The 15,716-nt window shown below is 32.6% G+C and overlaps 1 protein-coding gene across 6 annotated transcripts in view; it reads left to right on the forward strand.

The window, feature by feature from the left end:
- The window catches only part of Shab (potassium voltage-gated channel shaker cognate b), a 534,267-nt gene that overhangs the window by 390,711 nt on the left and 127,840 nt on the right, over nucleotides 1-15,716 (forward strand). For 4 of the 6 annotated variants that reach the window (XM_081746248.1, XM_081746247.1, XM_081746249.1 and 1 more), the window contains one exon: nucleotides 13,090-13,355. In XM_081746248.1, the coding sequence (XP_081602374.1) occupies nucleotides 13,090-13,355 (266 nt within the window). The remainder of the gene's footprint in view (nucleotides 1-13,089; nucleotides 13,356-15,716) is intronic. The other 2 variants (XM_081746250.1, XM_081746251.1) reach the window with 1 other exon arrangement.

A 15,716-nucleotide genomic window follows, 5' to 3' on the forward strand; every position in this document is an offset into this window, starting at 1 on the left:
AGCACCATAGCTACTAATTAAAAAAAATTGAGGTTGGTGTTAGGTGGGCCTTTTTCAGAAATAATTGCCAAATTTTGACATTATTTTTTCTTCTTTTTTCTCTTTGCAAAATTCATTTGCTTAGCCCCACTTGAGAGTTTCTTAGTACAATGTTTTAAATCCTACAAATTCTAAGAATATTTTAGTGAAAACCATTTTCAAATAGCTTCATATCTCCAGAGATCTATCGGTTTCAGTACTTAGGTGCTCTTTGCACAAAAGCTCAAAATTTCGAATGGCTCCTATAACAGTCCCCTTTGAGGTGGAGATGGAAAATTTGACAAGTGTACTATGTTTTGACATCACAACATTTGTACAAAATTTGAAGAAATTCTAAAACACATGAGCCACCTTGTTGATTTTGTTGATTTTGTTGATTTCATATGGAATAGCCCCTTCGCTGTTACGAGCTTCAGTATGAAGCAGTACCATTCGTATTACGCTCAGCTCACAGCGTAGTTCTCAAAATTAAGACCTAGCAGCTCTAATAACTAAATCTATCTAAAGACATCCTAAGATGAGCTTCATCTTATAATTTAAAGAAAAGAAGTTACCACTCGTAACAGCACCGAAGCAATTGCATTTTCTGGTATGATTCCATTAAATATCTTCAAAGTTATTTAATATTTTCGTTTTTCATTTGACTCAATCACAAACCTCAATCACAATGATTGTTCGCGATCGACCACACTCATCCAATCTTGACCAAACTTATCACAGTGGTAGATCTTGATCAGTAAAATGCATATATGAAATATTAATAATGGGAACCTCTGATATCTGAGTTAATAAGTCATCGAAACTGAGGTCTGGACTAAAAATCAGTTTCATAGAAAAGTATTTTTTCTGCGCGACAAACTTAGCCCACACGCATACAAAATAAGAAAGATATACATGCCATTGATTCGTGAACTATGGACCATTATAGTCGGGGTTTAAACTCAGTCAAATTATCCTCAAGAATTATCTAATTTCGATTTGAAAGAAAAATACAATAGACAGTCGACTATACGGCCTTGTTTAAACCAAGAAAAAGGAACGAGAAAGAAAAAAACTTCATAATAAAACGAGAAAATTTTAATGAACGATCTAGTATTGCTATTATAAAGAATTTGATAAATTGAAGCAGTACTGTTGAAAAATATTAGTAAGTGATTTACTATTTTAAAGACGACAGAAAAATATTTAAATGAAAATAAATTACTTACTATTATCCTTCAGCATTACAGTCTTAATTTATCAAATTCTTTATGATACAGTAGTAATACAAGTAGTATAGCATATATTTTTTTCACGCACTGTCCTGGCCAACAGTTTCAAGTTGGTCACAAGGAAGCGGGTGAAGGTGTATTTATATCGATGTTGCACCACCTGAGTGTGACGTAATGTCACGTGGTATTATCACGAGGATCACGATGGAACGAAACGAGCCCTGCGGGGCTTCTACACCGTTCGCTCGCTGACGTTCGCTCAGCTATGTTTCGTGACGTAAGTAAAAAATATTTTATGCATTATATGCGTTTTATATTACGTACAAGGGCAACTAACTATTATTTTTATCTTATTTTAAAGATAAAATGTTATTAAAATTTAAAAAATAAAAAATACTTTCCTTAGGTCGGGTTTGAATGCACCCCAAAAACGATTTTCATTACTAACCCGTGCGCTAGCATGCTCGGGCACGAGGATCTACAACAGCTGGCGTTTGATTTGTGCTATATATTTGCTACGTTCCGAGAAACGGATAACTTCAACCAATCAGAACCGTGTATGGCTAGGGGAGAGAGTGATTAAAATATATGCGTACCAGTAACAGATAACATTTTCATTTTCTTCTTTTAAATCAAATTAACACAAAGATTTTATCTTCTTATTCGTAAACCGTAACAGGTGTAACTAATACAAAATGGTACACGTACATTGTTTATTTACATTTTTGCTGGTGACTATATGACACGGTATACATATGAAAGGATGGAATCTAAAGAAATCCATTTCTTATACAGGGTGTTTCAAAACAACACCGACAACATTTGGGAGGTGATTCCTGACACCAAGATAAAACAAAAAGTATAGACAAACCTGGGTGCACAAATGCTTCCTTTCGGAGTTATAGGCTGCCGAAAACATGAAAAAGTGAACTTTAAAGGACCATCGCTCCACAACAATGGGAGCTACCGTAGTCGGGTGAAGACTTCATTTAGAAACTAGTGTGTGTCCTATTTAAATATCCACGTTTTAAAATTCTGCGATACTTCTGCAACAATTTGGCTGTAGAAGCTGTTTGACTACGCGCGTATAATTTGAAATACTCACCATCTACCTTTATAAAATTGTTGCAGATGTATAGCAGAATTCTGAAACATGGATATTTGAATGGGACACACACTAGTTTCTAAGTGAAGTCTTCACCCGACTACGGTAGCTCCCATAGTTTTGGAGCTATGGACCTTTAAAGTTCACTTTTTCATGTTTTCGGCAGCCTATAACTCCGAAAGGAAGCATTTGTGCACCCAGGTTGGTATATACTTTTTGTCTTATCTTGGTGTCAGGAATCACCTCCCAAACGTTGTTGGTGTTGTTTTAAAACACCCTGTATAAATATTTTTCAAAATTATTTAGTACCTCTCCTTATGGTGACTTTTAGTTTACTTCTTGAACTCTTGAAGAGGAACGTCATCCGCAAGCCAATTTTTTTATATACCAAATTAGAAAATTCATATTTTAACATAACGATTTTGACCCTGCTACAATATTTTATCTTCCAGTGGAATTTTTTTTTTTTTTTTTAGTTTTATGATCGGCTTCATACTGTGCGTTTACATTGTGCTTAGCTAAGCAAACAGTAGAATTATGATGAATTTTTAAGCCAAAATGTATTGAACAGTCGTTTTCAAGATAGTCCTTTGCTAAGCAGTTTGTTCATTGAAACATCATAGGTTTTCTATCTGGCAAGACTTCTGGCAAAGCTAGAATTTCGTTCACTTTTCTTCGTTGTAGTGTTATTCTAGTTTAAATCTTGAGCGCAGCTTATACGAATACTACTAAAGTAAAACGAAGAAGTTACAGAAAACATATTCTCTATATAAAAGTTTCTCGTGTTGGAACTAGTCTCACAAAATCAGAAATGCTTATAGGCTCTTCCATTTTATTAGATAGTAAGCACTAGTTTGACAGCTCCTTGCGTGCCTGAGCCAGCTCCAACGCTACCTGTTATCGACTGTCGAAAGTATGTCTACCCTAGCGACGAACGTGGTCAGCGTCGCGTGCGTCGCACTGTCTCTAATAGGCTTATCAGGAGCTTTCTGTACCTATAAATAGTAGCCATCACATCTTTTGTTCACGTTACTCACAAGTTTGCCTCAAAACGCTGGGTGGACGCCGAAAATTGTCATGCACCGGCCTGAAATCGAACTCAGAACCAGGCGGACGAGAGCCTAACGCTCTAACCGCTAGAACTCATAGAATGTGTATGAGTTCCTCAAAGTTTATTGTATAGTTGAAGTAGAATGAAGTTAATACTTCTTTTCGTGTGAAATTATTGCAATAATATACTAAAGATGCAAACCTGTTCTAGAACTTGTCAAAGAAAAAGCACTAAATTTGATTAAACACTTCTTGGTTTGCTGTTTATTTCATAGATAAACTATCAAGTTGTATAACAACAATTGAAACAGTGATATTACACAAATTTGCAGAAATTACGAAATTATTGTATTTAACAAGATACAGAGCCTCAAATACTCATGGACTATGAACAAAATCCCCTGAAGAAAAGTTTGTGAACACTCTCCCCGAAAAGAACTTACCTCCAAGAGTAAACTACCCTTTATGTAGATTTTTCATGAGAAATAGTTTACTATGCTATATTACCTAAGTATATAGCTATTGATGAAGTATTTATTTATGAAACATAAAGGCAATTGTCTAACTTGTTTCCTAAAAATCGTCGTGCTATATTGGAAATTTTCCGAAAAGAGTTCCCAAGTAGTAAAGGTCGTTAACGAAATATTTATTTATTTCTGAAAATAATTTTAGAAATTATTTATTTTACTCGAAGATATCCCTTACTCAAACCTACTATGAGCGTGCTTCACTTTACTTCTGCTGAAGTTGAGAGAAACTAAAATTAGAAAATATCATCCAATGAATCCGACCACAGTAGAATAGATTTCTGGATAGTATAATATTATGTAAAGGATACTATAGTAAGAACATATTACTTTGAGTATTATATATATTGTATTGTTCCAGGCCTCGACAATGTATAAACACGTCCGTGTATGAAATACAAAATATCATTGAATGTATGCTGAAGCAAATTCGACGGTAGATTTTAAAACATGTTTCAACAATATGCATTAAATTAGCAGAAACTGGAAAACATCATGGCGTATTTGCATCTATATATTACGTTTGATTATACTGTAGATTGGCCCCTTATTACAGGAAATACGTCGTTCACTTTCTTCATCTTATAGCATATTAAATCAGTCGCAATTCAAAAGAAATACGTTCTAAAATATCGTGATTTGTGTGTATTTATTCAGATAAATTATTTTACTACATTATATAGTTAGCAGTGATTACTATTACAAAGAGAAATTTTAATATCTCATTCATTATTGATATTAATTAAATTGCGTTCTCGTATTAATTAAGATAAATGTTAAAATTTATGAAACATATTGTGCTCAACGATAAAATTTAAAATTTATCAAACATTAGTTGTCAAGAACAAAAATTTATCAAACATGTTGCTCAGGAATAAAAACTAAAAATTTATGAAACATTAGTTGTGATGAACAAAAATTTATCAAACATATGTTGGCCAGGAATAAAAACTAAACATTCATCAAACATTACTTATTAAGAACAAAAATTTATCAAACATGTTGCTCAGGAATAAAATTTAAAATTTATCAAACATCAGTTGTCAAGAACAAAAACGCCATTTATTTCAAGTTTTCTTGTGTCCATGCACACATTTAAATAATTTTGACTATTTTAAAAAATCAGATAAATAAACACACTGCTGAACAAGACTGCACTTATTTAATATAGAAACACATTTACACGTGACGTTTCGATCTTATAGCCAAGATCCTCATCAGACGTGCAGTCTAGACGTTCAGAGTGTACGTCTGATGAGGTTCTTGGTTAGAAGATTGAAACGTCACGTGTAAATGTGTTTTTATATTAAATAAGTGCAGTCTTGTTCAGCACTGTGTTTATTTTTCTGATTTTATTCGCAAGACGTATGACTATGATTATGTGTCAGTTTGAACTATTTTGCCCAAACAAACTTTTCATTGTTGCTCTTACATTTGTGATATATTCAATTATTTAATATATATTCAATTATTCAATTGTATTCAAAATATATTCAATATTTAATTATTTTTAAAAAACTTAGAATATAATAAATATTCTTTATTATCCACATTGCTTACAATTTATATTTTTTATGAATCCCTAAAATATTAAATATTAAAAATATCTTTAAAATCTCTTTATACACATATAATTAAGGTTCAAAATGTAGAGTAATAGTTAACACTGGGTTCATATTATTGAAAAATTAATATTTCAGGATAGTGAGATTTAAGAATATACAGAGCTCAAGAACAACTAAAATACTAATTTAAAAAGGAGAAACAGAAGTACATAAAATCATAAAGATACTCCAGTTGTTTCGTAAATTAAAATCGTAATATTCTGTAGCATGAGAAAAAAGTACATTTGTTTCTTTACATGTAATGTGTCGCAGAAGCGTTTATGATTTCCAAGACACTCGTATTTAATTATGAAGTTGATTTCAGTTCTTCTCCAAACAGAGCACTCAATTATTTTTAAGAAATGAATTCGAAAAGTTTTTCCTGATTTGTTCCTTAATTTACTGTGCACGATCACAAATTAATCACCACTTGTTTAAAAATTGTTTTCTTATGTTTAGTTATGTATCTGCAAACAAAATGTAATTTATTTTGCTGTTTTTGTCAGCAGTTAATTTCGACTAAACTCAAATATATATATAAAACATTACCACATAAGTGTAAGAGTGTTTGTACTCTATCTTTCCCAGGTGACATGTCAGTCCTGATTGGAGATGAAGACCCTCGCCCCTCAAAGTATCAAAGACTATGACTGGATAAAAGTAATATGGCCCCTCCTCCCATCATTATTTGTAGCTCATTTTTCAACTCTTCCAGGATAAATGCTGTAATAGACAGAAAACAAAGATCATCCATTTCGGAATCCTTTTCTTTACTTTCTGTTGCAACACTTTATCTTTAGTTTTAATTATCTTTCATCCTTTTCACTTTTAGTAACTTAGTTTGATTTTATTAAGTTGTGCTTGTTTTGTTTGGTTTGGTATTAGCAATATATATAGCATTAGATCTCTGAGAGTCTCTGCAATTAGGGCTCTTTCTGCATTATGATATAGAACTGTCAATAGCACTGTGTTTACCCAATGAACTAGCTTCTATTTTCTGTTTGACTTTGTTTGGCAGCATCCTTCATATAAACATTATTTTCTCACTTAAAAAATCATTGGTTTAAAACGGATAATAAAACTTATATTGAGTCATTCTATCATCTGAGTTTGATAGTATCTTTTGCTTATTGATAACTTTATGAAGTATAACCATGGTTAAGAAATTAGAAAAAATGTATTTATTGAGACTCTAATACACCTAGGTATTACGTTGAAACCAAATCTTCAAACTATCATTCTATTGATAGGTAAATACCAAGGATATCACCAATAATACCAACCCTTATGCATTTCAAATCGAGGTAACTTTTCAGCTATCTTGCTTCAGAGTTTAGCTGAATAGCTCTACGATAAACTTCGATTAAATCCTATAATAATATTCTCAACTTCTCAGTAAATAATACTCCTTTTAGCGTATCACTTGATTTGTTCATTTTGTTATTCGCTACTTCAATATGCGTTGAAAATTAAATTATAGTGAATTATTTCGCAATAGATGCACAAGTCATTAATAATTTTCCTCCGAGACGGACTCAAGGGAAAGATTTTGGATGTCAGGATCCGGTTCTTTCGAAATGCTAAACTTTACATTTAATAAAACTGAACCTTGTTTTTTTTCTTAGACATAAGCGCACCCTACAAAAATAATCATCTCGTCTTAGAATATACCTAACACCAAGTAACAGTGCCTGAATTCTGTTTCGAAATGACTGTACAAGATTTCGTAGTATTCAAGTCGATATGGAGTCCATTTGTTCATTACTAGATCGTGTAATTCTGTAAAGTACGGAATGCTTATTTCTGAGTTACACTCAATGTACAAAAACCACAGACTTTAAATTGAAACTGAATCTAGAGACCAAACGAAAATGCTTTGAACAGTGTGAACTGAAGTTATCATCTTGGAAGATAGGAGCCTTTACTATCCTATTCTATATACATCATAGAGATGTTCGAGGAAGTGACAATACATGATCACTAAAAATATCCAAACAAACGTATTGATTCATACTCTCATTCACTTGTATGAGTAGGCCCGAGTCATGGTAAGGAAAACACTTCTATACTAAAACAGAACGTCCTTCAGTTTGAATCACACCTTCCACATACTGCAGGTGAAATGTTTCAGCTTTCGATGTAATCGACGCTCTGCATGATTGCAATACATGCAGAAACGCGGCTCGTCGGATCACATAACACAATTTCAGTCCATTGTTCGTACTCTTGAGTCCGTTAAAGGCATATAGCTTTATATGACTCAGTGAGAAGTGGCGCTTCTCGTAGTACTCAGTTCCAAATGCCCATTGTATGAAGTTTTCTTTACAATAATCTTTCAGAAATTAGTTAGGATGGACCTACATTCATGGATTGTAGGTGTTCCTATTTGATTTGAAAACGATTTTGCTTACCGGCGTGAAATTCTTCGATAGTCATCAAGTTATGAGTCCTATTATTCTGAAGCGAATTTGCGTTTATATGCTTGTTAGAGCATTTCTTGTGAACACGTTGGACAGAAAGTTACGATACAGTAACAGATCGGGCATCTTAATTTACTACATGCTCATGGGCACATCCAAACAATGAATCCTATTTGTTATTCCGTTACATCTTTGCTTCGACCCATCTTAGCAATCCGCTGCCATACTGCCAGGTAGAACAATCATTTCGATTAATTGTAATGGTCACACATAAATGATAATGGGTCATTAAGTCACGTGTTATTAGTAAAGTATGTCTGAAAGGACAGAAACGGACCATGTTAGTTGTAGAGAGGAGTGAATTTTTATTTACACAGTGTGCTTATCTCCGCTGAATTGTGTTGGGTATTTAAAATTCCTTCTATGATTTCTTGTGATCCCTGCCAAACCTACATAAATAAATGTCCACATTATTGTGAGGAGTGAGGAATTATTGAGGAATTATTTTAATATTTCCAATGGACACTCAGACTATATTATTTCTATTTTCTCCGGTTGGAAAGTGATGTCAATATCGTCAAATTTACGTAATTTTGTTTCAACCTTTTCTTGTACTTTGTTTGCTGCAACGTTTTGATCCTAAGAGAGATTAAAGCTTCGAACAAAATAAAGAATATGTTTTCACACAAACATATGATAGCATGTATAATATCGATTGATTCACAACAAATTTGCACAGCATTCTCTGTCAATTTATATTTTTAGTTTCTTAATTGATCCTTAAAAGACAATTATTGTAAAGTCTCATTTCACATAAATATATTTTTCATTTTCGTAGCGTTCTAATAAAATATAATCGTCATTTGCCTAATTTCATAAACAATATCCTACTCAAATAATCTCTTTTTAATGGTTCGTGATATCATACTTGTATTTAGAAATCTGACTTTAAAAATGTTTACAGACTGGTTTCTTTCACTTTCTCTCCGGTCATCATTTCTAGAAACTTATTTCATTTTAAATTTATGTATTTCTTTCTAATAGAATTTAGAAGATGTTTCTCCAAGCATCAACTCACTTTCTTTCTGTAAAGAAATGTACAATATATACATGTATATACATTTATCAGCAGCCTCATTTTTATTGGTACCCATATATTTCTAAATATTTCTTTCAAATTTATGAACATTAACTGTCCTCTCATTTCTACAAACATTATATTGTTTAGAAAACACAACAAAACAATATTCAATTGCAGTCAAAATCACAAACCCTGCCAGACAAATGCCAAACAAACATCACCTTAAAATGGGAAGCCGATATTGTTACACACATTAAATAAAATTATATCAGATTAAAAGCCAGATATGTCCCCGCTAGTTATTGTTACTTAACACACCAAATTGTCAATATTAGAAAACTTTACCTTTGCTCGAACCTGAACTAGGATTGTTCAAACTTATTATTAATAAGTGACTTTATTTTTATAAAAGAAGGAAAAGTATCTTAGTTAAAATTATAATTTTTTTGTAGAAATTAGATTGCTAAATAGAACCAGTTTTATTGTAATTAAATTGTAGATTATGAATGCATTGTGATATACCCTTTAAGACATTGATAATTTGACCCAAATAAACCAGCCATATATATATGTATGTAATTATGTACCTTTATGTTATATGTGTTTCTTAATGTGTAGAAGTAGTTAATGTTTTATGTCTGTAAATGTTATCTAAGTAATATTAGGTGTCATGATTAGCATAATTGTTTGAAGTATATATTGCATATGTGTGTATGTATGTATTATGTAAATATATACATATATGTTTTGTTGCTAACTTACCCACTAGTAGCTACCATTTTATTACACACATTCAGAATTTTCCTCCGGACGATATTCCGTAACTTTCCCATATCCCTGATATCCATTCATAAAAAAATCCTCTCCTACCTGTAAGGGCCACGAAGAATCAGCACTTCTGTTTACAGGTACAGTGTTAACTAGCTATTTTTTCTTTCTTTGACAGCATTAGTGGCATAGGATTTGGCAATAGTTACATACACATATTTACATACGCAGTGCTTGTCAAGTGTCTTAGTGCTGATAAATTAACCTTTGTTTTTAAACAAAAAGTCGTCAGCTCTTGCACTGCTGTGTTGACGGTAACCAGTGAATTATTATGAAGCTTAGAGATCGTAGAAGCATGCAGACTCTTCCAGCTCTTAAGATTTTCCCCCTCCCAGTAGGTGGTCTTCTGTTCCATTGTCTTGTGAGCATAGTATAAAAATATTTGTACGTCTAATAGATGTTTTGTTTCATTCACTATATATAGATGTATGTATGTGTGTGTGTATAATCAAAGATGAGAGAGAGTTCATGTTTCTGTACGAGAGAAGAATATGCACGTGCTATTTTGTTTTGCATTAGTTATGTGGCGTTTCTCATGAATAAACAGGGTAACTCTAAATAATTATCGTGTAAAATTTACAAATACCTTTCTTCCGACCAATGTAACAAAACATTCTAATAACTGTGCATCTAGTTCAGAAAATATGGCTACATGTAAATGTCAAAGAAAGGACAGCTTCTTTCGAAAAGGCGTAAATGCTGACTAAGAGATACTCGAAAGGTGTTAAAATATCGATAATTTTCTTTCTTCATAAATGAGGAAGTTCATATTCATAAAATATTTTGGTCTAAGTTGATTCCATGTAAGCGCTAGAAAGGCGAGAAGGTCGATCACTCTGAAATAATGACGACAGGTCATTTTGATCACCATAAAAAATAATGAAACCCTCTAAGAGATTATTTTTTCTGCTTCATATTTGTTGTTGAATAATTTTAAATATAACATATACACTAATCATCATCATCATAGGTATTCTGCCATTATTGGCAGGTCACTTGCTGCAACTGAGAGGCTTCCATGCTCCACGGTCTTCCGCTAATCTCTACGTGTTCACGAACAATTTTTCTGTTTTGACATATCCATTAAATGTAGTCTCCTTTGCCTCTCCTCTCTCTTTCCTGCCACCATACCCTTTAGAACGTCCCTCATGATACAGTTTCTTCTTATCCAATGACCCAACCGGTTTCTTTTCCTCTTTTGAATAATATCTAAAATTGTTCTTTTCTCCCACACCATTTCTAACAAGCTCTCATTCGTTTTCCACTCCACCCAGCTAATTTGCTCCATTCTTCTCCACACCCACATTTCGAAAATATTCAGTCGTTTCTCATCACTTTTGCGTAATGTCCATGTTTCTGACCCATACAGTACAATACTCCACACAAAGCAATTTATTACTCTTTTTCTCAACTCTTTATTCAAGTTCCCACAAAATAGTATTTTCTTCCTCCTAAAGGCTTTTTTCGCCATTCCTATCCTTGCTTTTATTTCACTTCACATTTCAGGTCATTACTAATAATACTACTCAGGTATCAAAAACCAGTCACCTGTTCTATTTTCTCCTACTTCTGTATTTGTCATCGAAGCCTTCGTTCCAATTACCATGGCTTTTGCTTTATACACACTAAAACATACATTGTTTTTATACTAACAAAACAAGATATTAGTTCTGAAATCGGTAGATGCTTAAATATATTTTGAAACTACTTTTTATCTGTTTACCAATAACTTTTTTCAGAAAGAAATGAGAGTTTGAAGTTCTCATCATGAGAAATAAAACAAAAGTGAGAGCTGTTTACATAAAATAGGCCTCAAGCCGAAACTGACATTTCTCTTGTGGTTAAGAAATGCTAATTTTCTCGTTTCTGAGTAAAGATTTCCTCGATTCACAAATAAGGAACTGTTTCTCAAATTTCGTTACGCGTGGCGCTATAAGTTTCCGAAAGGTAGTAGCGACTCAAACATATTGCTCCAAATACATACTAATCTTATGATGGTCAAAAGAACTGCCTCTCATCAGTCTAGAGCAGTTGGTCGCCAATTTTTTAAAGCTTGTGAGCTACCATACTGTAAGATGAGGCTGACCATGGCAATTCCCTGGAGAAATAAAGCAATTGTCGTCAGAACCCCCATGAGGTTAGCGTCATTTTAGTGGAGGAATCAAGGTTAGCCAACCAGAGCGTTAACGCAATCTACCGAAAATGTCCCCGTGAGCTACTAGTTAGCTCGCGATTGACCGTTTGGTAATCTTTGATCTAGAGTAATGAGTCCGTACGATCTGACAAAAATGGCAAAAATGAACAGAATAACTTCGTTATTCGAAAGTGAGGCTAAAATAAGATTTTTTAAAATTTCAGAATGTTTGCGGTAAGAAGGAAGTATTGACCGTCAAACAAAACTTCACGGCAGACAGAAAGATCATTTTTGTCATTTAATGTTAATAGATTTGAAACCACCACTGATGTACCCAGTTGTTCTGAAGCTCCAGCTGTTTGACTAAAAGAAACCTCTATCGATTCATACTTCTTAGTTATTTTTAAATTCCATCTATTGTCAGAATCGCGTTCCGAAGTTTCACACGATAATTCAGAATCATCCTGTTTATACCATAATTCACTTACTTATATTATGTATGTCCATTACGATTATGTAAATAAATATTTACATTTAGAAGCTGTTATTGTGTATGTGTGTGTTCTTTTATGATCAATGTTTAGCTATTTTTATAGAATGTGTCCAGGCTTGTACTTACATGCATAATTAACCAAATAACAAGAATAACTTACAAACTAACAAAAGCTCTTTTCTTTATTATCAAAGCAACAGATACATATAGTGTTACAGATTCAAATCATTACTTTTACATTATTTTTTCATTAGCATTAAAGCTTTGATTGTGTTTGTTTGTGTAGGTAGATTTGGGCTCGAATATTTAAGCCTGTCGTAGTGGTCCGTGTCTTGATCCAATGCACAGTGCAACCATGTCTATAGTTCATCCTGGGTAGTTGGCACGAAGCAGCAGGGCAAAATGAAGGTAGTGTCGTTCTGAAGACGTTCATCAAAACGTCCAACTGCAGGCGAAAATTTACAAATGAGTCAAAAAATTAAAAACGATAAATTAGTTTTTATTTTAGGTAAACTTCCCTCCTGGTAAATTTCCTTCTCTAGTACCCCCCATGGCCCCCCTAACGAAACTATGGTTCTTTCCGATTCCTTTGTCCAGGTCACAACATCTCTCAGGCCGACGGTAACAGCACGGGAGAAGATAGCAGTGGTCCTCGCAATACTAGCCAGACTGGTACTGGCTGTTACAAGAATCATGATCACTCGTCCTTCTATGGCAAAAACAAGCGGAGCAACTCACAAGCTCCTAGTCTTCCCTCAGGCGTCATCAACCCTGCCTCGCCGCATCTGTTGGACATTCCTGTGAGTGGGGCACAGCAGCAAGAGGACCAGGTCGTTTCCAGGTCGCCCGGATATCACACCCCGGTAAGCCGTAAAGGAAACATTGTATGTATACTTCACACACATACATAATTCATTGCAAATTTGTCTATCTGTTCTTGTTTTCTTATTTGAATTCAAAATTATCTTTTTTAGCTACCTATATTAAATGTAATTCGTCATAGTAGTTCATATTTGACTTTGTTCACATTATAATAGACAAATTGTTAAACTGTTAGTAGTTTGTTGAACGAACTTGATGGAATTTGTCTAAATGACCGTGTATGAGGTAATAGTCTTACTGAAAAATTACTTTGTTTATATTTTTAATTATGTAGAACACTTGTGATTGTTAAATTTTCATATGAAGTAACCTACGTACAAAATTCGTTGCTAAAAGGACGACATCGAGAAGTATGGTCAATTTGATTCCTTGAATGTTTCGGTAGATGAAATATACTAAAGAACTCATTTATATATATATAAATATATATATATATATATATATATATATATATATATATATATATATATATATATATATATCTGGATACATAATTTGCATTGCTGTAAATATTGTACATGCAATAATTATTTATTTCAGAAGTAATTACTTCTACATAACTCATCATTTCTAGTGCACTTTACACATAGTGTACAATAAGTTCAATCTTTGAAACAGATTTTAAAATTATTTATAAAGTAAGGAATACAAGGTATAAATCTGAAAGGAATATAAAAGAAATAATATTTAATAAAATTTGCTATCAAAACTAACCTTCATGGCATTTGAAATATATCAAGACTTCATTACCTCATGCACTAATCCTTGTTCTTTCTCTCTCTTCACATAATGTTTCTATCTGTCATTCACAAAGCACAGATTATCTTAGCTTTCTTTGTATTCAGTGTTTCTCTGTGTCTATGGCACTACCTAATTTCTTTTGGACAAGTAATTGTATATCTTGTATGGTGTAATGTGTTAAATGTGTTGTACTATTTTAAAATTTCACAAATTATATTTTTCGTGTTACTTTGGGAAGCACAATATTGTAATTTTTTATTATAAAATGTAAATTATATTTACGTATTCTTACTATTTTGTCTTTCAATCTGTGTCTTGCTTAGCTGCTAGTCATGGAGGTTCATTGCAAATAGTAGAAACATCGCATTAATCAAGATCTTGATTAGAAACATATTGGAAAGCAAATGCAGAAAATATAACATTGGTGTTTTGAAATATGTTATCAAACTTTTATACTATAATATTATCTACACCATTACACAAAAATAATCATATATACGTAGCTTATAAACTAAATAACATAATTATTTAAATATTTTATAATTATTAGTGCTAGTGTCAACATTTCCCGTAATAAACAAGTATGAAATATATATATTTCCATTAAAAATTCATGAAAATAATTCCTGGATTGCTGCTGTTATTCACATGACTATGAACTTAGTCTGAATATCATCAATTTAAAAATTTTTATTATATTTAATTAACGTATTTATATGTGGAAATGAGACAATGCAACATATGGTAGTCTCTTATTAACTTTAGGAACACGTAAGATATCGATCCAACATTTCGTTTTAGTACGAAATTTCAACACTCAAAAGATGAAACTAAAGTTAAAGAGGAATCTACAAAGTAAATGTGATAGTATGAAAAGTGGAAAGTGATAACTCTTAATTATCAAGAACAATCTATCCTTAATTTACTCTATTTCAGTGGTTCTCAATCTAATTCCTATCACGATTGCCATTTTATCACATCTGCTTAAAAGCGACCCCCTTATAATTTCTGGTTTGTAATAAGCTTGGGTGAGATTTTTAATATTCCTAATGTGGAGATCTCACGATATCCATCTACTTCTATAATAGTAGAATCCATTTCTTGTATATAGTGGATACAGTAACTTCACTAAAAGCGAATGGATTAAAACCAAATTTGGTCAGCTCATTCATATTACAAATATCGAATCCGAACCGCCATACTGTTTCAGAATGGAGGCCATTTCAAAACTTAAGTTTATAACTCCCTTTCTTTTGGGTCATATGATTTGTCATACCAAACCATACCAAAGTGATTTCTAATTTTGGTTTAAAAAAACTTGGACAGTTGTTTAAAAAAAAGTTACCTTGAGACTTTGAGATACCTCATATTGTTGTGAATTTGGTACATTGTTGTGTATATGTTCAGTATCACCAAAAACTGTTAAAAACAACTTGTTTACATTAAAAATTTAGGAAACAAATAAAATTCCACATCAAAATTCTACCTTCATTATGGCCAGCATGCTGGGAAAAAACTGTTCGCTCACACACATACGTGTACAATTCTATAAAGAACAACAAAGGATTCTGAACAAAAGCAATCCCTTTTATTACGGACAG

The sequence above is a fragment of the Thermobia domestica genome, chromosome 18, assembly GCF_964235325.1.
Source record: "Thermobia domestica chromosome 18, izTheDome1.hap1.1, whole genome shotgun sequence".
NCBI classification, from domain to species: Eukaryota; Metazoa; Arthropoda; class Insecta; order Zygentoma; family Lepismatidae; genus Thermobia; species Thermobia domestica.